The 24,575-nt window shown below is 38.7% G+C and overlaps 2 protein-coding genes across 6 annotated transcripts in view; both read right to left on the minus strand.

Annotated features, from left to right (window-relative positions):
• The window catches only part of vps11 (VPS11 core subunit of CORVET and HOPS complexes), a 36,566-nt gene extending 26,920 nt beyond the window's left edge, over positions 1-9,646 (minus strand). The window contains exons 1-5 of the mRNA XM_057821066.1: positions 9,129-9,646; positions 6,333-6,477; positions 6,107-6,242; positions 3,667-3,830; positions 2,213-2,448 (exon numbers count right to left, since the gene is read on the minus strand). Coding sequence (XP_057677049.1) covers positions 2,213-2,448; positions 3,667-3,830; positions 6,107-6,242; positions 6,333-6,477; positions 9,129-9,274 — 827 coding nt within the window. The 5' untranslated portion in view covers positions 9,275-9,646. The remainder of the gene's footprint in view (positions 1-2,212; positions 2,449-3,666; positions 3,831-6,106; positions 6,243-6,332; positions 6,478-9,128) is intronic.
• A 1,769-nt stretch (positions 9,647-11,415) lies between these two features.
• Positions 11,416-24,575, minus strand: part of LOC130906381 (HMG box transcription factor BBX) — a 68,165-nt gene continuing 55,005 nt past the window's right edge. For 3 of the 5 annotated variants that reach the window (XM_057820666.1, XM_057820665.1, XM_057820661.1), the window contains exon 15: positions 11,417-23,768. In XM_057820666.1, coding sequence (XP_057676649.1) covers positions 23,690-23,768 — 79 coding nt within the window. In that variant the 3' untranslated portion in view covers positions 11,417-23,689. Of the gene's footprint in view, positions 23,769-24,575 lie in introns of all 5 variants that reach the window. The other 2 variants (XM_057820662.1, XM_057820667.1) reach the window with 1 other exon arrangement.

Here is a 24,575-nt window from a genome sequence, read left to right on the forward strand (position 1 = left end):
ACTGAACAGGATGGGAGTCAGCATTCTAGCTGCATGATTTGCAATGCTAAGTTGAGCAACTCTAGCCTTGCACCGGCAAAGCTAAAGGGACACTGCATGGCGACGGGGAATATAAGAACACAACGTTTGCTGAATTCATGGTGAACAGAGTCAAATTCGAAGATAAGGCCACTCTGCCTGCTCTTTGATTTGTACCCATTAACAAACCGATCCTCACAACATCATATGAAGTTGCGTACCTGATTGCAAGCAGGTATGTAATTTGTTGCGAGTTATGCGCTATGTTGGTTTTGCTCTGCACTGTTCATTTTGTGCACCAGAAGAAAAACTATCTGTCTTAAATTTGAAAAAAAAAAATCATATTGTTTTTTAACACTAAAGTAGGGTTCGGTGAATGCGCATATGAAACTGGTGGGGTTCGGTAGCACCAACAAGGTTAGAAACTATTGCTCTAGATGCAGAACGTGTAAAACCAGGATTAAGTACAGCGATAACACTACAAACATGCAAAATTGTACAAAAATCTGTGAAAACAAAAGTATATTAGTTGAAAGAAGTCTTATTTCTAAGGGCACTTTGTTTGTTTCCAGAAAATGTAGAATTTATTTCACCAGTGTAAATGTTATTGTATTGTTGAAAGAAATAAGTACTGCCTTTGAAAGGGTAAATTTTTTTTACTTTCTTGTATTAAAAAAAAAAAAGCAGCTTAAGGGCAGATTTTTGTTGTATGGGCATGTTTCCATTGTTCCTGTTGAATCAATAGGATACTACTGGCTATGACTATGGCTAACTTATTAATTAATAATGTATGATGCATTGATAATCGTGATCATCGTCAATACCTCGATCATCGTTCAATGATCGAATCGTAGCACACTGAATAGTAATCTAATCGAATCGTGGGGCACATTCGATGGCACACCCCTAGTACAATGATGTATGTAACATGTCTTTGAGTAGTTATTTTGAGATTTAGGGGGTACTTAAAGGGTTAATTACGATTCATGTGGAAATTCGGAGTTACGTCGCAAGCGTAGGAAAGGAACTCATTCGTAACTCGTCCAGGGACTACCTGCAATTCTGACAAAACGAGAATACAGTCACATGATAATTAGAGGTGTGCAAAATTTCCGATTCTTAGATTATTCGCGATTCGGCCGTGGAAGATTCGAGAACGATTCACAAACATCCAAATTCCGATTATTGAAATATGCCAAGTAAAGCGGAAGTACAACACACTCAGCGCGCCGCGCGGTCAATGAGCAACGGAGCGAGAGTAGCAAAAACATCATGCTTCTCATTACCTGGCCCCTCGGGTAATGCCAATGCTCAACTCACGGCGCTAGCTCAACTCATGCCACGAGATAAAAAAACACAACAACATACCTGAGTGCTGCTGAAAAGCTGCTACAAAGTACGTCATCCACAAAATGTTACGGTAGATATCATTTATATAGAACTAGATGCACTATGGTAGCGTTAGCAGCACATCTACAAAAAACTAGATGCGGACGTAGTAAACGGCCGCCATTTTAAAGCAGTACACTTCCCTGCAAGGCTGTTGTAGTGAACCTTCCAAGCAAACCTAATTAACTTTTTATCTAAAATACTCCTAAATCGGTAAAATATTGACTTGAATCTATCTTTAAAATAGTTTTAAAACTTTCACATGTCGAAAGTAGACAAAAGGGAAATTATGGATTAACGGGAGCAATTTTAACAACTTTAACGGTTGATTCACAACATTAAATTAATTGAATGTAGTTTAAAGCTGCTGATACAGAATGGGGACTGGAGTTTTTTTATTTACTGTTATTTTTGTATATTTGTTTACTGCTATATGTTAACTTGATACTGAAATAGTAGTTTGGTTTAGCCTGAGAGTATTTTTGAACAATTTTGGAACTAATGTACAAAACATTAAAAAAAAAAAAAAAAGGGAGGGGGGTGCATCAATAATCGTTTTAGAATCGAATCGGAGCCTCTGAATCGTAATCGTAATCGAATCGTTAGGTGCCCAAAGATTCCCAGCTCTAATGATAATACATATTGACATAGAAGTTTTTAATGAATATCAAATAGCATTTAAAGAGCCATATGAGGCCAAACCCAACCTCTTAAGGAAGCGTTTTTGTAATCACAGCACTAGTCCTTCATTTACACTATTTGTCTTAAATTTTTGTAACTGTGAATACATGGTTAGTGTTCTTACTTTGTATTCCGGATAACTAAGAAAAGATATCCACGATGCCAGCGAGCCAAAATCTTGGTTCCGTCGAAAGCGAAGCAGGGACCTCGTTCGTCAGGCTGGTACAGATACACGCATTCGTCACCAGCCACAATAAATTGAGAATCCTGTGAAGGATCTGTGAGGGATGAGCAGCGAAGTGCACAGCCATGTGTATCCAGCTCTACCTTTGGATACTCTTTGACAGAAAGACAGTAGCACTAAACAAAGGAGAGAAGAAAATTGGTGTCACATTAATCTAGGAAGTTAAAAGCATTTTAAAGTTGATGATACCGCAACTGAACACTAGGGATGTCCCGATCTCATATATTTTTGCATGCGAGTCAGAGCACCAGCCGCCTGATTTTGATACCGATTCGAAAATATATTAAGGGGGGAAAAAAATCCAAATATCTTCTTTTTCCCCAATTTGAGCAAAGCTATCCCAAAGTTATAGCCATATAAAAGGGTTAGTAGTATTCTGCACATTTTGTATTACATAAATAAACCTATACAGTATACGGCTGCAGCTATTAATTATTTAAATAATCGAATATTCTATCCATTAGTTAGTTCAAATAATTGGACTAGGAACACTGTTCCCACTAGAGGGTAGTGTATCCATCCAAATCAATAAAACTAAATACAAACACTTTAAAAAACATTATAACGTCACTCTAATTGAACGAATCCTCGACGCAACAAAATTTAATTCAAAGCTTTTTTCTAATCGAATTACTCGATTTAGTCAATTAACTGTTGCAGCACTAAACCCATATGAAAAATAGGGTTGGTCATCAAATGTGATAAACTTAGCTATCTTGCTACCACAATTAACCTTTTTTGCTGTTGCTGGATATTTTTGCTTTGTTCTGCAAAGTCTGTTTAGTAGTGTAAATATGAACGTGTATAAATGTATATATTTGTTCCAATATACAGTAGTATGAAAAAGTACCTGAACCTTTTGGAATTTCTCACATTTCTGCATAAAATCACCATTAAATGTGATCTGATCTTTGTAAAAATCACAGAGATGAAAAAAACTGTCTACTTTAGCTAAAATCACCCAAATGTTTATAGGTTTTCATATTTTAATGAGGATAGTATGCAGACAATGGCAGAAGGGAGAAAAATAATTAAGTGAACCATCACATTCAATATTTTTTTATTCAAATACATTCCAAATGGAAGACTGACATTGAATGAACATGTTTTACTGCCAATGGCGGTGATCACCATCCAATCCAATTTGACTGGCAGCGATCCATCATGGCAGCCATTGAATTAATAATTAAAAATAAAAATACTTTTTTAAACCCCATCTTTCGCAGACGATTCCGAGCCAGTGAAAATGGTCGAATCGTGCCTGATATTTGAGCAGGGGATCGAATCGGAGACATCCCTACCAAACACATTAATTTCATAGCTATCCAACTTACATGGACTTTCTCAAGCGTCGCAACATACAGATGCGTGACTTTAGCAACTTGACGGAAGGCGAGGCCTGTGACCGGGATGGTTCCCTCGTGCAGAGTGAGAGTTTTACTGTGTCGATCACGAGTTATGTCACCTTTAGTCAAAACCACGCTGCCATCTGTGAAACCTATGAAAAGACTCCATTTGTTTTAGCCTGCATCAAGGAAACATCGGCTACGTTTACATGGACACTTTCATTCGGATCCAAAACCTGATCGAAATATAAATGCTTCATGTACACGCCTCACAGAGCTGTGGGATGAGTTCTCGACGTCGTACCTGCATCTAAATCCAACTCATCAGCAGTGTCTTTAAACCGATCCTAGGCGGGTTGCCGAGAAATTGACTTTTCGCCATTTAACAGTTTGTGGTTGCATCCTTGCATCCCAGTCTGCCTCTCACTGTGTTTTTTCCCCCTTTTTTATTTTATTTTTTAATTGATTCCGACCTACTGTCACGGACCCTTTTGTTGTCTCCCTTTTTGCGATCGCATGTTTTTTGTATGTTCAATAAACTCTTTTACGCAATCCCTCTGTTATTGTTGTCTGCTTGCTTCCGTGGACCGTTTGTTGGTTTTCATCTGAGGACTTGTTACTGATTACAGCTCATAAATTGATAAACAATACACATACTATCAATGTAGAAAAAAATAACATGGTCCTTGTGGTGTTAATGTTACTAAACAGTGTGGTCTTGAACGCTATCTGCATGCAGCGTCAGTGAGGAGTTGTTACTGTCACAGACCAACTTGGCACATGAACACTACCGGTATGCTGCAATTCCTTCTACGTCCTACACATGCGCACATCAGTTAGAAGTGGCGAGTACTTACTATTTGTGTTATTATTGAGTCTTTTATTAGCTTTTCATTAGCTCAAAATACTTGTTGCATGTGTTTCCCTCTCATACTTTTAGGCATTGTGTTTTCTTGTGGTATCTTGAAAGCAGATCTGTTGACTACATTAGTCACGTAGGGTATTTAAACCCCCTTATTTGATATTTCTACGTTTAATTATTTTCTTAAGGCAATTTTAGTGCATTCTGCCTTTATGCATCCAAACAAAACAAGCTGAAAGCGCATGGTAGTACTTTGGGTGTCAAATTCGCCTCTTCTATGACGTTTCACCGGTGTAGCTTATTTTGGGAGAACACCAGTTTTGTCGTTTTGTGAAATATCGACAGTGCTGTCCTGCTCATTAATGTTCCTCTCGGGTTCAAATTGAAAGGGCTGAACAGATATCATATCTTAGTCGCTAGAGAGCCCAGCAGCGCTGCCAGTTGACATCACCGCTAGACATGAGCCGATTACTTGTTTCAAGGTATACCGTGGTATGAATATGTCACGGTTTAAAAACCGCAAAAATTTTCCGTCATACCGTCCCTGCGGTAAAGGTTATTTTTTATGTCCCAAAAATGCAGGGAGAAATATCTCGCTTGCAGCTGCAAGGTTCCCCACCGGTTGTTACTCAGTGTCATTGAGTCATTTGTGCAACCTAGTATGGGAATACTTCAGCTACTAAAAAGTTAGACGGCCACAGCTTAGAGGCGGAGGGCCAACTGACATGTAAAACATGTTTGCAGAAGGTGGCTGCCAAGGAGGCAATACCTTTAATATGATTTTGCATCTATACAAAATTAAAGTTTAGTAAACGCTGTCATGAATGTTTCTGACCAGCTACGAGAGACAACTCATGAGTGTCTAGTGTGTCTAGCGGTTGTAAAACATGGTGTTTTTTTTCTCTCTGGCAACTGTCTGTGTTGAGAAAGAGAGTATGTGTATAATGTAGACATGATACGAGTCATACGCACATGCTTTTTATACAAAATAATTCAATTATTTTGTTCTGATGGTAATACTGCTTAGCTCTGGCTTTAGGTTTAGGCTCACCTAAAGGACTGCATTTTAATTTTATTTTAATTATACGGTATAGCCTATATATATTTAAACTTAACATTATACTTGCGTTCCAATTTGCTATCATTTTTGGGGAAAAAAATCCTATTCAATATAAGTAAGTTTTTTTTGTTGTTTTTTTTTTTTTTTTACAAACACTGATATCTCAAAGTCACACATTTTAGAGCTGTAATTGCAATACCGTGAAACCGAGATATTTTGGCTTAAGGTTATCATACTGTCAGAATCTCATCACCGCCCACAGTGCATTGTGGCGTCAACAACAATGGCGACCTACTAGTTAAATTAATTTGACAAATTTTATAAAAACGAAAATATCAAGAGGGGTATTAATATCAAAATTATTAAAACTCATACTAAGGTTTACATTTTAAGAACTAAAACTCTTTCTATCTGTGGTTCCCTTTAAGGAAATTTTGTCCATGAAAGGTAGCCACTCAGAGTCATACAGTGAAACACAAAAAAGAAAATATTTCTAAGCTCCTTACCAATTGCCATGAAGTTGAGGTTCTCATGTACACTGAGGCAAGAAACTTCTGTTGGTTTGCTGCCTGGGATCGCAGGGAAAATTCTTGTGCAAAGCGGACTTCCACTGTCTCTTTTGTCCAAATTCCAGACCTTCACCTGAGAAACCATTTGATTTAGTGGTTGTCCATCACTGGTTCTGATACTTATCATAAAAAAACCTCAATTGGTGGCATTGGCAGTACTTACGAGAGGGTTTATTCCATGTTCGTCCTGCCCCACCGTTACAAGAATGCTGTGTTGTTTCAGTTGGTAAATATGTGTAACTCGTAATTTGTAAGCCTGGAAGGTTGTTTGCTGCAAAAGTCGCATCAAAAGCCAGATATTGCCACTCATATGTAATATAATTAAGGAAAATATATAAACATCCATTCGAATAAGTTAGGTTGTTAATGAAATGCCAATAGAAAGACAGAATACACCCGTGGTCCTTAATTAGCAGACCGCGGTCCACGACCCGACCACGGCACACCTCTCTGCGGACCCAGAGCAAACGGCACTTTTAAAAAAAATAAGACAAACTTTTTAAAACATATACTATTTCTATGAATCGCTGCTCCATCACTATGCGCTACTATTCTATCGCTAAATTCTGTTTCATTTTTAGTCAAATCTCTCCCATGTTCCCACTTCTGTTGTCATCTCTAAGGCAACGGTGCGCTGATTGGCTGAGAGAGCCTGCTAGGATGCACTGATTGGCTGAGAGAGCGTGCACGGATGCGCTGATTGGCTGAGAGAGCCTGCACGCTGCTAGCTGGAGTTGATGGACCGCAGCAGTGTTAAACATGAGTCGCACCCGGCACTTTGCAATCTTGTTTGTTTACATGCCACCAGTGGAAGACCGAATCAAACAAAATGTCATGCTCAAAATTGACCAACAGAAGAAAAGTGGAAAACGGAAATCGCCGTTTCAATGACGAATGGACTGACAAATCTGCGTCCATTTTACCAACTGCAAGTATCAAACCTATGTGCTTAATATGCTTGAAGACAGTTGCTGTGATAAAAAGTGAAAATGTGAAACGGCATTATGTTAAAGAGCACAGCTCTTTTGAAGATAAGTTTCCTCCAATATCAGAATGGAGAAGGCAAGAAATTAACAGGTTGAAGCAGTCATATCAAGAGTCAGGGAAGGTTATTGTTAAATCTATGACACAACAACAAATTGCAATGGAGTGCTCACTCAGAGTGCCGTGAGTGTTGGCCAAACATAAGCCCTTCTCTGATGGAGAAATAATAAAAGAGTGTATGACTGAAGTGATGGCACCAATGTTCGAATGAAAAAGGAGGAAATGACAACAAAAATCAAAACTCACTCTCATTCATCAACCACAAGACGCACTGTAGTACTGGCGGATGATGTGAGTAAACAACTTTGTGACCCCCAAATGCCATTTCTCTCATTGAGCAGTGTTTTACAGTTAAAGTTTCTGTCAATTGATATTATTTTTGCACCTTAATGACAGAGCTTGTCATTTTATTCTGTACATGTTAACATGTACTGTGCTACTATTTGCACGTTTTTTTTTTTTTTGTCCAGCAGTGTTTTAGATACAAAATGCACTGTCAAGTTATTGTTTGCACCTTAATGACAGATCTTGTCAATTATTTAGTGTACATGTGTAAACATTGTACTTGCATGTTTTTTGTGTGTGTATTTTTAAGTCAAGAAAATGTTTTGTTAATTTATTTTTAGTTAATCACAATGTGCGCTGCATTTTTGGTTTGTCGACCTGCATGGTACTTGAACGACATTAATAAATGGACCCATGCTTGAATGAAAAAAAAAATAATTGTGGACCTTCCAAGATTTGTATTTGAGGACCCCTGGAGTACGCAGAACAAACACTAATCTATGCAGGAACATACAGAATCACGGTATTGCCAAGTAATTAGAGGTTTGACAAAATATCGAAATGGTGATATACTGTATATCGTGATAGTTTTTATCTGAAAAGGTTATCGATACGCTTCTGCAAGAATCGAAAAAAAGTTTTAAAAAGGTGTCCTTTTAAAATAGAATCAACCAGAAGGTTGCACTTGCTACCAAACTCTATAATAAAACTATAATAACGTATGTTAGCTTATTGACTGCCATTGACGGTGCTACACGTCAAATTCATTTAGACTGGGAGGGGCGAATGAACGCTTGTTCATTTGAAACCGTAGGATTCGCAGCTAGTCTTTCTGATTTTCAGCGCATTTACAGCTCAAGTCCTGTTGATTGCAGGGCACTTCTGGGTTACTTCCTGTTCAGTCTGAGCCACTGCCGATTCATTTGGGGGTGATTTCACAGGTCACTTCCTGTTCAGTAACTCAAAATCAACAGGAAGTGACTGAAAATCAACAGCGAACGGCCTGTAATGCCCCAAAATTAAACTCGTTGGTTACCATTGAACATCATAGACGTCCAATCCGTTTGAAGTGGGAGGGATTGCATTCTGCTGTCTCTCACATCACCCCCCACGTCAAATAAAATGGACGTCTACAAGTGATAAACATAATTCACAGAAGATCGATGAAAATACCTTGTTTTTCTGTTTATCACTTGTATGTTGTAGAATGATTTCCTGACCCATATACTGATAATTCTTATATCGACACATCGTGAGATAATCGTTACGAAATTAAGCCTTGTATCGTGTATCGTATCGTGAGGTACCCAGAGGTTCCCACCCCTACAAATGATAGTCAAATTGTGTCACAGCATTAAATACAACTAATGCAAAGCCAAAGTATTGTTGCACGTAATAATTTTTGACACACAAGTGTAAACCCTTTAGATTGAAAAATTCAGATTGACGTAATTGAACTATGTTGGTAAATTATACTGTGGCTTATCGCTTTACTTTGTTGTAACGATACTTATGCACCGCGGAACGTACGAGGCACAATATGATTGTTTTTTTGTTTTTGTTTTTTTGCTGCTGTTTTAAGATTAAACCAGACAATTTAACTTTAGCCGCTATGGCTAACAAGTGAAGGATATCTCCAAGAACAATATAGCCTCGTCCGGAGTCGCAAGCCGATATTCCATTTGGAAGATTGAATGGTTTTCCGTTATCCGAAGGATCCTTTACAGTCTCCTTATCAAAAAATACAAATTTCCTCCATTGTAGGAAGGCTGCCATTGTGTTTGACGTTCACGACACTGTTTTTCAGAATATCATGTGACAGCTCATGCACCGACAGTAAACCGGAAGTGTTGATCCTTGGACAAAGATGTCATATACATAGCAAGATGCAAAAAGTTGAAGTCGGCGGGGTTTGTGATCGGCGGCCATCTTAAAGCAGTAAGCTTTTATTCGTTTTCCTCCTCTTTAGTTGAAAACAAACACTGGTCACAATAACAATGCAATGTAAATTCTAAATCTGTAGCAATAAAAATGCCAGGGCAAGGGGTATACTATGTAATGAAATATTTTTTGTAGGGCAAATAAAGTCATCAACTTAAAATAAATTCAAATATCAAAAGGAATGGGAACATACAGACTCCACACAGGAAGGCCGAAGCCCGGGATTGAACCCTTGATCTCAGAACTGTGAGGCAGATGTGCTAACCACTCAGCCTTCGTGCAGCCAAGCATTAATGATAATGATTTAATTATTTTTTTCCATTCTCCTTTGTGTTTTTTCTTTGCAAGCAAAACAAATGAAGATATTACTACCAAAACATTTGTAATTGCAATCATTTTCTGGGAGAAATTGAGCATTATCTGACAGGATTGCAGGGGTGCCAATACTTTTACAGTGGACCAATGGCCGAATAAAAAAAATCACAAGAGAACATTAAACATAATGTTATGAAGACTATACACAAGTTTCCGAGGGACACCCGCTTTACTTCCGCATTTCTGTTCGCAACTTCCGTTTTACACTTTCTCCATCCAAAACAACAATGGAGCTGGAGTGGCATCACTCATCAAAATCCCTCAAAAAAGACAATTTGGAAATACCGCATCCATCTGCAATCATCACAACATGGGTGGACAACATGTTCATGAAGTCAGATGTGGAACCAAACCTGTGACACCACAAAGAACGGGTGTTTATGAAGCCATGTTGCCACTTTGTTATGGAAGGGATGTTCCTCCTATCCCTGCATTTTCATGTGTCCGGTGCTCCAAAAATACTAGCTCTAAAATCTTGCGCATGAAACGTTATGAAATGAAACGAAATGAAATGTTATTATGATGATGATCGTAATTACGTTTAAAATTATTTACTACAACTACTGCACTTCTGTGGCTACAATACATGCAATCTGCTGTGAGCTTGTTGCTAATCAGCACGTGTAGGATGGCACAATTATGTCAACGCATAAATGCAAGTGTTACAAGTTTTTCTGTTCGTTTGTTTACAGGTGGAAAATGCTGTTAGGCAAGGAAAGACAACTTAATCATCAAAGAAAGCAATCTTGCATGCCTCCCAGAGTTCATCAACATTCTTGGGTTTTGTCTTCCATGCTTCCTCTTTCATCCGACCCCAGACATGCTTAATGATGTTCATGTCTGGTGACTGGGTTGGCCAGTCCTGGAGGAACTTGATCTTCTTTGCTTTGAGGAGCTTTGAGGTAGAGATTGAAGTATGCGATGGAGCACCATCTCGCTGCAGAATTTGTCCCTTTTTATGGTTAGAAAATTAGGAATGTAAGAGGCAGCTAAGATTTGTTGCTATTTCAGACTATTTATGTTGCCTTTCAACCTGCAGATCTCTTAGGGTGCAAACAATTAAAGAAACGTGTGGAATTTGCCAAGGCCCACAGCCTGTCAAAAGGATGGACGCTGGAAAAGTGGCAAAAGGTGGATTTTTCAGACGAGTCTTCCATTAAATTACACCACAGACGCCGAAAATATTGCAGGAGACCGCATGGATCCAAGAGTCACTCAGAAAACAGTGAAGTTTGGTGGTGGCAAAATCATGGTCTGGTGTTACATCCAGTATGGGGGGTGTGCGAGAGATCTGCAGGGTGGAAGGCAACATAATAATCTGAACACGAGATCAGAGCCCCAGCCTACCCCCACTCCCGCGGTGGTTTCTCGGCGTTCTCCTGCTTCCGCCTTCCCCTCTCCTCTCTGCCTGGGTATCCCCCCTGTGCTCCGTTGCGGATCGCTGGCTGAACGCCGGTGTATCAGCTGGGTGTCACCTGCCCCTGGGGGGGGGACCCTGCCCTGCCCTGGGCTTGGTGGGCCGTTGGGGTTTCATGGCGTGCTGTGCCAGTAGGGCGGGGGGGCTGCGGCTGCGGTTCGTGGGCCGGGTGGGCGGACAGGGGTGGGGATGGACGTGGGGTTGGTGGTGCGTCCCATCTTTCCATGCCTGAAGGCTGGTCGATGTGGGCGCGGATGGTCCCGGGGGGGTGACGATGACCCCTTTGCTGGGCTGCAGGGTGAGGGATGGGCAGCGCTGCCCACCCCCCCGACCGCCCTCCGTCCCCGGGCTGGCTGGGTGAAGGTCCTGGGCCCTGGTGTGGCGCCCCCGCTCGTCTGCGTGGCGGTGTTTGGTAGGGCTCAAAAGCAGCTGGATGTGATTGGTCGTGCTTGGAAGGGGGGGGGGCCCGGGGCCTGGATTGGCGGTGGGGCACCATAGGGTAGGTTGCCGACGGGCTTACACTCACAAGGGATTCACACGATTACTGGTTTCTGGATCACAGAGCTGATTTGTGTACACTCCACCCCTCCCAATCACTTAGCTTATAGACTCCTTCACCCCCCGTCCCCTTCTTACACTGGTCAACAGGCCCCTCACATGGTGTAAACGGGGAATACATCTAGCTGACAATAGCACCAACATATTCATAGTTCGTGTTGGCGTTCAATGTATTTCTTGTTGTTGTGTTTCTTTTCTTGTGTTTCTTTTCTTCTGTTCCCCCCTAACCCCTTCATGTTCGCTGCTTTGCCATAATAAACAAGGTATGTTGAATGATTACAATGGGAGTATGTCATGCTGTCAATGTGAAACATTAAAACTGTTCAGACAAACCGGACACTTAGACTTCCATTCTCCGTGTCAAACAGCTGAACGGGACAGTTTTTAAAAAAAGAAAAAAAAAAGGGAAAAAAAGGTGATGACAAGGATGACTGGCTGTGAATGCTCTGGTTTCAGTGCCATTGACAGCACGAGACGTCCAGTCTTTTTTGACTGAGAAGGGCAAATGGTTCCCTCCCCAAAAAAATTGATTGGACATCTAGCGCCGTCAATGGCTGCCAATGAGCTAACACTGGCAGGAGCATATCAATAACCTTTTGGTATACAATGCATATAGATCACCATTTCGATATATTGTCACACCCGTACTATTCAGTATATGGATTCATATTGAGAAAAGCCAATGAAACTTTTACACAATTGTAATAGATGCCATTTTATTAAGTGTTCAAGCAAATAATTTTTCAGCGGAAAAAAAGACAATTTCATCAACAGTGTTATGACGTCAGCTGTAAGATGGCGCACAATGTAAAGAGGATGCAAGCAGTTTGACGTAAAACAAGACTGCATTTTTCTACTGATCTTAAAATGAGAGTTAATAAAGTACAGCAGATTACATATGTTAAGCCAAGAGGTCAAATTCTGATATAACCTACACATAAAAAGAAAGGCAAAGGAAACAAATCCACAATCTACATTCCATTAAAGTGTTTCTACTCTAATATAAGACCATAAATCGTGATGCATACTCCATCACCTATCCAATGTTTTTACTTTCCTAAACCTTACAAAAACAACTATGTTGAAACTCATCTAATTGCAGGTGTGTCCATGCCATACCAAATTCAGCTGAACTGCAAAGGAACACATCAAAATGGGAAAAGCACGTATTCATTTAAAATGATACAATGCTTTTGGTAGACTTTCATTTTTTTTTTTCTTTTACGCCTTCATAGTTTACAATCAATACTGAATTAGAAAAATACAGTTATAAAATCATTACATTCAAAAAGGACAGTAATAGCACAAAAGGGGAATTCACGTCATTCATTAAGGAAAACAGACTTTAGAGAACCGTTTTAGGTAGTTAAGTTCAGTTTATGGCTATTTTCTGGAAGAAGCTCAATTTATCCTGCACGAGTAGGCAAATTCAATCTGCTACAAAAATAACGATTCGTTTGGAACACTATCATTATGTGCAAATATTTCATTAGAAGAAGCATTTCTCTGTGCCTTTTTTGTAGTGGTGGTAGTAAGAGTCAGGCTTATTAAAGGAAAAAAAATAAAAATGGAACATACCCTTACTTTTTCTTTGGCAATTTGTCAGTAAATGCACTTGCTTTATGTAAATATAGTCTATTTTTGCAGAAGTTTGGTTTATTTTTGCAAAGAACTTCACCGAGGAGAAATAGGCAAATGAACGATAGAAATATATACCAAACTCAATTGGCTTTATTGTTCAAACAATGTCTGATAAATTAGGATGACTCCAGTCTCCTTTTAGGATTACAAGGTGAGACGTTTTTAACTGCAAATATGGTCCTTGCTCATGAATGCCCTGAGCTGATAGGAGTAATATAGTCAAGGGCGTAGGTTTGGTCTCAACATTGGCAGGAAAGCTATAACAGCATAACCTGCATGTAGACTTTTTGTTGGGGACAGGACATTAACAAGAACAAACAGATTTTTGAATGGGGGTCAGGGCTACATTTCCCACAAATATGAACCCAATTCATTAACAGGCTAAATAATCAATGCAAAATAAATCGGTATTGACTTATACAAACTTTCATGTGGATTGGTTCAGGTGATACAACATTCGATTCAACCCTTTGTTTTCAAAAACTACTAAAGAAACATTTTGAAGTGCAAGTCCCTTTATTAAAAAAAAAACGGAGCTATCTAAGAATGGGTCCACTTCTGGGGGAACCCACTGGAATTAAACTATTGTCATGTAGAAGTGATTTGTGAAAAAAAATCTGAGATATCCAAGGACCGAGGGATACTAAACTATCCCAAGACTCAACCCGAAGTACTTTCATGAAATTCTGATGTGTGATTTCATTTCACAGGATTTTTTTTAATGTCAGTGTCACCCTGGCCCATTCTCGGATAGCCCCCCGTTTTGTTTTGTTTTTTTTTAAACAAAGGAACTCGCACTCTGAAGCTACTGCGTTGCATTATTGAATGTAAATCATGCAAACAATTATCCAAATGAGAGACTGCTATAGCTTGACTTCATTGTTCCTCGTCTAGGCTGGCCTGACCACAGTAGTTTTACGGGTTAGCATGTTCACAAAATTTAATGTTATGCTTACTCTGATGCAGGTCGGACTTTAAGTAGCAAAATTAGTGGTGTTTCCCCCACCTCCACCACATATTATCACAATACTTACAGTGATTGCTGCTGGCCGAAAAAAAATAAATTCTTAACATCCCTCCGCTTCGAAGGAGGTGGTGGAGGTGGCATGTTGTCGACATAAATCTGCCGGGAGTGTGTGTGTGTGTCTGTGTGGCGGGGGTGTGTGGCATTGGGGTTAAGTCATCAGCTGATCAAACGTGCGTTTGGGGGGGATCGACCGGCACATTTAGCAAGTGAAAAGGGATAAATGTAAGTCTGAACAAAATGAAAATAATTCACTTAATAATGGTAGGGTCTATTCTATCCTTACAACATACGGGAAGACAATCTAAATCACCTCTATAACTGTACTCCTTATATAATGCAAATACGGTTGCTTAAAAGTTGATGCAATTTGAGCATCCTGAAAAGTTGGTAGTGTGATGTCCCTACCGTCCCTATGCAAACCTACGCCCTTGAATATAGTGGTACCTCAAGATACAAAATTAATTCAGTCCAGAGAGTCTTTCGTATCATGATTTTTTCGTATAATGAACCACGTTTTACATGAACAATCGCCAATTTAATTCCTAGTGCTACTTAAATGCTACATTAAATCATCAGGTTAAAACCAGAACAAGAGCCAAACACATCTGAATCATTCAAGATATCTACCTCACCAAACTGTAATGACGTGGATAATAGAACGTAATGCAAAGAAAGAATACAAAAATGCGAAAGTGATACCAACAATAGGCCAATACGAGCGCATGACTAAGAGTCTAACCAATAGGATCTTATGGCGCTGTTGGCTCCTTTGATTGCCTGTCTTTATTTGTAATGCTTTGTCGCCCCCTAGTGGCGCTCAAGTGTGACTAGTTTGTTCGGTTCCAGTTCAGTCTACAGACGTTATCACATGGCTACTTGAGCAAATAGCAAACACTAAAAGACAAGCTAAATTCAGTGGCCACTACATCATTGTAGTTTTTGCCGTTTCATCTTGCTCTTAATGCCTTGAAGATGCATCGCTTGTAAGTTTTATTCTTTCGTTTCATATACATGAGCACATTGTGGTGTGTGTAATTCATTTGTTTACATTTATAGTCAAACATTATTCCATTTCTGTGAGCGGGAATGATCTATTACAGTACGCATTATCTTTTGTATGTGGAATCATTTTTCGTAATATGAAGGGGAAAAGCTTCGAAAACCTTTTCGTAAAATGAATTTTACCTGTAGGGAAGATTTTGCATCTTGAGATACCACTGTGATGTACTACTATGTAAGAATACCTGAATGAAAAGGGGTCAAAACCCCAAAAATCTTCATGTCGTCGAGACATTTTCTATTCCTCAAAACACATTGGCCAAAAGAATTCTGCCTAACAACAAAGCAAGGAAGAATAGAATACATTTTTGTAGCTTGACCTTTTGTATGCTAAGCTAGTATATTACCTTTGGAAAAAATAAGTTCCTTAAAAAAAAAAAAAAAAAAAAAAAAAAAAAACTACTATACTGTATTCTTTTTAAAGACCCTGTAAAATATTTTAGATTGATTTTTAATAATTGAAAGACTATTTCCCCTTAATTACATTAAATCTGCCTGGAAACAAGTGCTAAAAATTTACTTAACTCACTGGCTGCCTTTGAGGGAGATAGATGTCCAATCCGTTTGAACTTGGGAGGGCTGGCAGTATTCATTCGTGCATAAAAGCCTTTTTGTTCAAGCCTGAAAAACTAAAATTTTCACAAAAAGTGTGATACTAAAATGATGAACTGTAAATTTTAGGTATAAATTCCGTTTTTAAAAATTCACTTAAATCTGCCATAATTTGTATTACTATTAATATACAGTATTTTTTTGTTGCTTTACAGGGTCTTTGTTAGAAATGAAATTTACGGTAAAAATTAAATATTATTCTAAACAAAGAAAGCAATGACATACGTTAGCAAGTCAAATCTCTTAGACAACAGTTGAATAATTCTGAGTTATTCTCCTTGATTTGTCTCCGTAATAGATGATGTAATGAATATGGCCAGTGTGCAAGGACAGTATGTAATGTTAAATCATGGAACAAACAGAAAACAAGAAGTCAAAAAAAAAACAATAAGGAATATAAATCCAACTTTGTCTTCAAGGTACTTCATTCATCATTTATAAGCCCTAGATGTCCACATTGTATAGTGGGATATTTGCACAAAAGAACAAGGGCCTGGATATCCTGTAAAAGGGTGAAAAAAAAAAAAAAAAGGAATTTCTTTTAAATGCATATTGGCAGACATGAGCAAGTGGCACCACTGTTAAAGAGTGGCCTTGAGCAAGTAAACGCTTTGCCATTTTGGTGAATTCAGAATGAAATTCACAGTATCCGAGCTGAGATGTTGCAGTGGTCAATGACGAATCTCAAAAATGCATTTGCACAGGAGGCTGCCATCTCAAGGATGTCATTTTGAAAAAATGAAAATTCTATCATTGTTTCTTAGAGGAGCAATATGTAAGATTTGCACTTCACTTATTCATTCAATGGCCCTACTATTTCAATTAACAATAAAGTAACTTGATTTATGGAAATACTTCTAACGGTTCTCGATGGTTAAGCTGATATTTTCCCCATTTCAAAATCAGTCTGTAAATGTTATTGTTTTGGTTCTGTGTTTGCAACAGATGTCCTGCCCTCCACCAATCAGTCAATTACAAGATAAGTTTTGATTCTGTGTTTGCAACAGATGTCCCACCCTCCACCAATCAGCCAATTACAAGATAAGTTTTTTTCTCTTCTTCCAGGTTGCCAGAGTTTTTAGCCTTTGTAAACTAAGGTTGCAGAAATAAGACAAGGATATGCATTTGTCGTGCTACAAGTACATTTACCTAGAAGGTGTACTTAATTGTACTCATCTATGGTTACTAATAATGCCCCGATACCGATAACAGTATCAGAGAGGGAAGCTGATAGAGAGACAGGATTCTGTGGTCAATTTTTATTACCGGTACTTATAATTTCATGAAAGCTGCACTGTTTGGCCTTTGAGAGCCAAAACTCAGGGTTTCAAAGAGTATATTTGGTTCATTCAGAGTTTATTATTATTATTAATGTATTTTTACTTTCTTACTGTTGGACTAGTACAGTACTTCTCAAATAGTGGGGCGCGCCCCCCTGGGGCAGAGCGATGCCAGGGGGGGCGCATGTGTCCTCGGGGAACATGCTTTTTTCTTTTTTTTTTTTTTTTTTTTTTTTGCCGGACTGGAATAAAGTGTACTTGCACATCCACTCAGTGGGTGGCAGTGGCGCTCTCATTTTCAGAGTGCGTGCAGTATTTTTGAACTAAGGAAGAGCACTCAGCACACAGAAAACAGATATGAAGAGCAGTGCGCCGCCGCCATTTTCGAAAGCCGTTTTCCGACCGGACTGACTCACGCAGCGACCCACTGTCTTGTCCGGTTCTCACGTTGCCGCCCGAGAAGTGCCATTTTCGGCTTGGGATCGTCACGACGACCGCCCTCACCTACGGTTCTACCTCGGCCGCCGAGAATGCGCTTTTTTCGGGCCGTTTGCCTTTTAGCTTTGACTTTTAATACAGTGGGGTGATGAGGAAAGACTACTGTTTACTGTGTCTGAAAATAATTATAGCGGACTGCCAGAAGCCAAATCAATTAAGACGCCACTTAAAGACATTCGACCCCAATCTCATTGATAAGCCGCTTGACTGTTTTGCAGCGAAAACGTGCCGAATATTGCCAACAATAGTCCTGTTTTGTCAGTGTTATATCTGTAAACCAGTGAGCATTGTTAGCATGCTCATTGCATAATGACTCCACACCATTGCAAAGGAGGTAATACTGAGTGTGAGCAGCAAAAATAAAAACTGTCCTTCTGTCCAAGGACACTCTTTTTTTCCTTTATTCATTTTTGTTTTTTCGGTCAAATTTTTTGGCATATTGTCCTCATGAGTAAATGTTTCTAATCAATTTGAATTTGTTATTATTTACGTATTTTATTACATTTTATTTTTCTGTATCAAATGGTCAAAAATACCTTGAGTGTATTTTTTACAGTTTGAATGTGACTTTTTTTTTTTTTTTAATTCAGGCAAATTGATGCACGTCAAGTCTTCTCTGTTACAAACAAAACAATGTTAATAAAGTTATACTTTATTATAAGTTGATCTGTTCCTTGTTTTCTTTATTAGAAAAAAAGGACACAATGTTAGGCAGATGCGTATTTATAAGAGTAATTTTATAGACGAATAATACTATTTACAGTGGCGGCGGAGAGTTTGGGGGGGCGCGAAACATTTACGTCTTGCTTGGGGGGGCGTAACAGAAAATAATTGAGAAGCACTGGACTAGTATAATACGTGTTTTAATTTCACAAATTTAGCACTATTTTGGCCTTTGAGAGCCAAAGGTTTATTGTCACACATACAAGGTATGCAATAAAAAGTTCTCCTGGATTCACTTTGTATTAGACTTTTTCCTGTTTCACAAAGGTAAGCAGCAACCTGACAAAGCCATGATAGCAATGATTTCACATCCAAGCATGTAGCTCTTCATATACACTATATACACTGTATATATCTTTTTCCTGTTTCACAAAGGTAAGCAGCAGCCGGACAAAGCCATGATAGCAATGATTTCACACTCAAGCATGTAGCTCTTCATTCAATCGGAGTGGTATCGGTATCAGCCGATACTGCACAGCCAGGTATTGGTATCGAGGTCAAAAAATTGATATCGGTGCAACACTATTGGTTACTTGTACTGCAAGTACATGCTTTTGAATGTACCTGTACTACAAGCATGTGTGCTTGTACTTGTGTGGTCTTGTACTAAAAGTACGTGTACATACACGGGCTTGTACTACAAGTACGTTTACTTGTGTGGTCTTTTACTACATGTACTTGCACTAGAAGTACGTGTACTTGTACTACAGCTATACTGACCAACATAGCAAAGCTTCCCATGCAGTTTCTCCAGAAATTGCATTTTTTAGTTTCCAATTAAAATACAACATTGGTATGACAACGCAGCTTGATTCTCTACTGCAAAGCAGTTATCTGGCAGCTCAAAGGGGAAAGTGATGTTATGCGCCTCAATATTTTCATTAAGGGTGCGGTACCATTTTTGGCCACCAATCTTACATATTGCTCCTTTAAATGGCATGTTTTTAGGTTTCAATAACTATGAAGACACTTTTTTTTTCTTTCATCCTTCTTGGCTTTATCAGATTGTAAAAAAGCTATGTGTATGTGTGTGTCACCCTATATGAGCCGTATTGGACTATAAAACACTAGGTTCAAAACTGGGGTAAAAAGTAGCTTGAAATGACGGTACTTAAGTCTATAACCAGACAGATATTGCAGACATATTAAACATTTTTCAGTTAGATTTGTTGAAGTATACAAGTATGGCATTTCTTGTTTTTCTAAATTTTCATCTGACTGTTCCATGTGTCGTTGTCAAATGACTATAATATAAAGAATTAACTTTTATGAAGACAGCTAATGAAGTCATTGACCCAATTAATGACTGAAAACTGGGGATTAACATGAGAAGCTGACAAGTTTGCTTATTCTATACTGAACAAAAATATAGAAACGCAACGTACTGCCAAATTATCCGAAACCTCTTTGGAGACAGCTAATGGTTGACAAATGAACACTGACATTCCTACAGTCAGCACGCCAGTTGCATGCTCCCTCAAAAATGGTGGCATTGTGCTGTGTCATAAAACTGCATATTTCAGAGAGGCCTTTTATCATGGCCAGCCTAAGGCACACTTGTGCAGTAATCCTACTGTCTAATCAGCGTTTTTATATGCCCTACCCGGGACATTACCTCAAAAGAGGAGAAATGCTCATGAACACAGATTTTGACAGATTTGTCAACAACATTTGAGGGAAATACCCCGGCATGTACAAGTAAGGTCGGTCGTAATAACAAATTGCAAGATATATGGTCTCATAAATGATTGGTGATATGCGATTTGTCAAAAAAAAAAAAAAGAACCAATTTGACCACTAATATTTTGACAATATGTCTTAATATATCAAGTACACCCATTCAAACATATTGTTTTTTTTCTAAAAATAAAACAAACTACATTTATAAAATTAATGAATCAACATTTTAATAATCACTACGCCTAGCGTGTCACTTTTAGGCTAGCTTAGTGTAGAGTCTGAAATTAGTGAGAACCTCCACACCATTTTTGTTTTGTGCGAATTAGAGCCAATCAAAATGGTTGATTTTGGTCCAAAGTGACTGTCGTCTAAAAAATACCTGAAAAGTGCATATGTTAGCAACTATAAAGCCATATTATTCCATTTTTTGCCCGATTTTTCATAGTGGGTGTGATTTGAACGCTAGCAAAGTGCAGGATATGATTTTTTTCCTTCTAATTATAGGCCATTAAACTCAGATTTTGGTCAAAAGTGATTGTCATCTAAACACGTGAAGTGACAACGTTGCACGCCTTGAACCAAAATTTTACACGTATCGCCGATAAAGATTTACAGACAAAGACAATACAGAGTGTGTAACAGGCCGTAAATGCGATAAAAAGGAACTAATAAAACTATATTACCCTATTTTAATCAGTAGGTACTGGGATGTGAACGCAGCCAATGTCTTTTTACATGCAAAACATTGCCGCCGACCAGCAATTTGGCCCAAATGCAAGCTTTGAAGGTGGAACTGCGAGTTGAATAGACGGGAGCGCGATGGTGTCGCTAACTTCAGCGTTGTCAAGCAGCGGATATTGAAGCGGGTGGTTATTGGTTGGTCGGTAAAACTGCCCAAGTCATTTTAATTTACCGTGCGATTAATTGACTTATTGCATATGAAGACTGGCTTATGTACAGGTATGTAGAAGTTTAAGATCCAAGTCCAGCTCGCAAAAAAAGTGGTGCATTTATATTTTTGTTCAGTATAATTAAAGGACAAGTGTCTTTCGAGGAGCTACGAGATGAGTAATAATATTATTAAGTCTTGATTATATTGCATGTACATTTACATTGCATAATTCAAGTATTCTAAGACCTAACGCAATGCACTGAGCAGGCCATTGATAAATGAATTTGCAGTGACATATCAGGTATGAAAAGGAGATTTTAGGCTATATTGTGTTCATTTTAATACTGGCCTGCTGCCTCACTGACAGGAACAATGAAGCATAGATCAAAGAGGGGAAAACATATTCAACTATACTAGTAGTTAATTCTAGTTCAAATGCGCGAGAGTATGAGCAGTTTTACACTTTGAAACATTCAGTCTCTTTCTAGTGACAACAGACCGTCTTCGTATGTGTAGTATACCCGGACAAACGTAAAATTTAAATTTAAAACACTTATTTTGTCATGCCTAATACAGAGCATATATTGACATACAGTATATGATAGGCCAAAACTAAAGAATTTTAATCAATTGATCTTTTGCAAAAGCTCCGTCCTCCTTATTTTCGAGCAGCACCACTGCAACATCCTTCAGATTGAAGTAAAAGGCTTTACACTAAGCAGCTTTAGGTAATATTGAAAATACAAAAAAATTGTACCAAGCTATCAAGGCGGGTTTACCACTTACACCTAAGGTAGGTGGGATGCTAATGTTCAAAAAATGTTACGTGAAAATTAAAAACAAAATAAATTCAAGGCGCTTATTAGGACGCTACGTTTGCTTAAACAGAGGAAGCATCGCTTTAACGTTAGCGCACGCATACATATGTATGCTTGTTTATTTGGAAACATTTAGCTGTACGTCTCGACTGTTTAATCCATTGGAATACAGTTGTTTTTTCGGAATTTGAAAAGAAATACAGTGGTACCTCTACATACGAAATTCATTCGTTCCAGGACCTTGTTTGTAAGTCGAAATGGTCGTATGTCGAGCAGGATTTTCCCATAAGAATACATTATAATTCCATTAATTCGTTCCACAGCCCGAAAACCTATACTAAATCTTTAATAAATACTGCTGGTATTATTGCAAATAGCAGATACACAGAGCAAAACAAATAAATTATGACTAAAAATTGCAATAATAATAATAATACCTGTAATAATGTAACAAACCAGGTTCTAATGTGGCGAATGTATTTGCGGGGTGTACCTGAACGTATCGCGTGGCTGACTTGACAGAGTGAGCCTTTTTACTTTCACTTTGTTTACTTGCTGCGGGGGACACTAGGCGTGTTGTGTTGCACAAGTTGATGGAATGCATGATTAGAAATCTGACAAAGCTGGCAATTTCTTTGGCGATGTTACCAACTTATAAAGACTGGCGAATGGAGGAGGACCGCCGAGATCATAGACCGTCTATGGCCGTATTGTTGAGCCGTATAACGCATGCGCGCCCCACGCTCATATTTTTCTATCATATCCATCTTCACGTCAATGGTAAGCATCACCTTTTTCCACCACCTGCACTAACATTGTTGGATCGCATGTTCATTTCTCTCACAAGAAAATATGCCGTGCGTCCGTTTTGCGAGAAAACAAAGCAACTACAATGCTGTCATTGATCGTCGTATTTAGAGCATGTCGTCGGATGAAGAAACAAATGGCAAGTCAAATTTTACGTCGAATGTCGAAAGGATCGTTTGTCAAAGCGATCGTATGTCAAGGTACTATTGTAACTGCATTCATACTGATATACTCCTGGGGTACCTCGAGTCTGATTTAGATATTCTTTCGGCGCATCGCTTCACCATTTTGGACCTCCAGATTTTGTTGAGCCTTTTTGCCTTCTTCTATAAAGTTTGATGGCAGTTTGCGATCTCAAAACCACCAAATCAATCAATTAAACAATGAGGCATCCGAGGGTTTGCCGGATCATGCTCACTTAACAACCGCCTCTAGGATGTATGATTGGTCGATGGCCGTTAAGGAGGCGGAGTTTGCAAAACATCATTCGTAACCATTTATCCTGGTTACGAGGATGTGAGCTTAAAGCTACTAGAAGTGGAAGTGAGGAGAGCATCCTTTTGATCAAAAAAGAGGCTATTCATTGGTGTGGTGTGAGTTAAAATGTTAACTATGAACTCTGTTTAGATTTCATTTTTGTTCATATTTAACGTGGTGTTTTGTTTAAATTGCAAGGTTTGACCCTCATAAAGGCCACTATACAATAAGACCCTGACAACCTCTTAAAGACATAAGTGACAGAGTCTTTCAAGGGGAGATGTTCGAAAAGACATTTCAGTAAAATAGTGGAGAGTAGGGAAAATGAGAGTTTTCCTTCGAAAACAGGGCTTGATGGAAAAAAAAAAAAAAGAAATAGAATAGTTTTACTGATCAGCACAAGAGATGAGGACTGGAGTCTGGGCGAGTTCTCTCTTTAAACTTTCAGCCAAGCTTTTCTGGCCTCTGAAATGAAAAAGATTAAATGAATAAACAAAACAAAGAGACACTGAAATACTATCATATATTTTCTTTAGCATTATTTCTGCTTACGCTAGATGCAAACACTTGTTAATTTAAATGTAAATACTTGTAATTTTGGGATGCTGAATCCAAATCTGGAATTAGTTTTTTTTCTGTAAAAGGGGTCGACAATATAAGTAGCCCAGACGTACTATTAAAACCGTCAGAGCCACCAGAATGCTTCAACCACTGGCCCGGTGAGGCCAGTAAAAATAATGTGTCGATTAAAAAAGAAAATAAAAAATCTTATTTTACACTGATTCCAAATGGTTCCATGTTTTGAAAGTGTTACGATTAGAGGTGGGAATCTTTTGGCACCTAACGATTCTATTACGATTCAGAGGCTCCGATTCGATTATAAATCAATTATTGATGATAATCGGAATTTGAAATTTTTGATCTCAGAATCGGAAATTTCACACGCCTCTAGTTACGATATTTCGATCAAAGTCAACCTTTGAGTCTATGCTAAAGCCGTTGCTCTCCGTGGGGCGTAAACACACACCTGAACGCACGTAATCTGATTACTACTATGGACTGTCAGTATCTCAGTACCCACCTAATGTTATACTACAGGACGACATGTTTCTAAAACCTCCAGCACCCGGCCAAGCACTAGGAGGAAAAAAAACACTCAAGAAAGAGAAAGTCACTGGAGGAGTTAATGGAAAGCGAAATCTAACACGAAAAAAAAAGGGAGAGAAAGTTTTAGCCCCAGTAGCGAGAACTCTCCAATTGGCTTGGCTACGA

Source organism: Corythoichthys intestinalis, chromosome 18, assembly GCF_030265065.1.
Source record: "Corythoichthys intestinalis isolate RoL2023-P3 chromosome 18, ASM3026506v1, whole genome shotgun sequence".
Lineage (NCBI taxonomy): Eukaryota > Metazoa > Chordata > Actinopteri > Syngnathiformes > Syngnathidae > Corythoichthys > Corythoichthys intestinalis.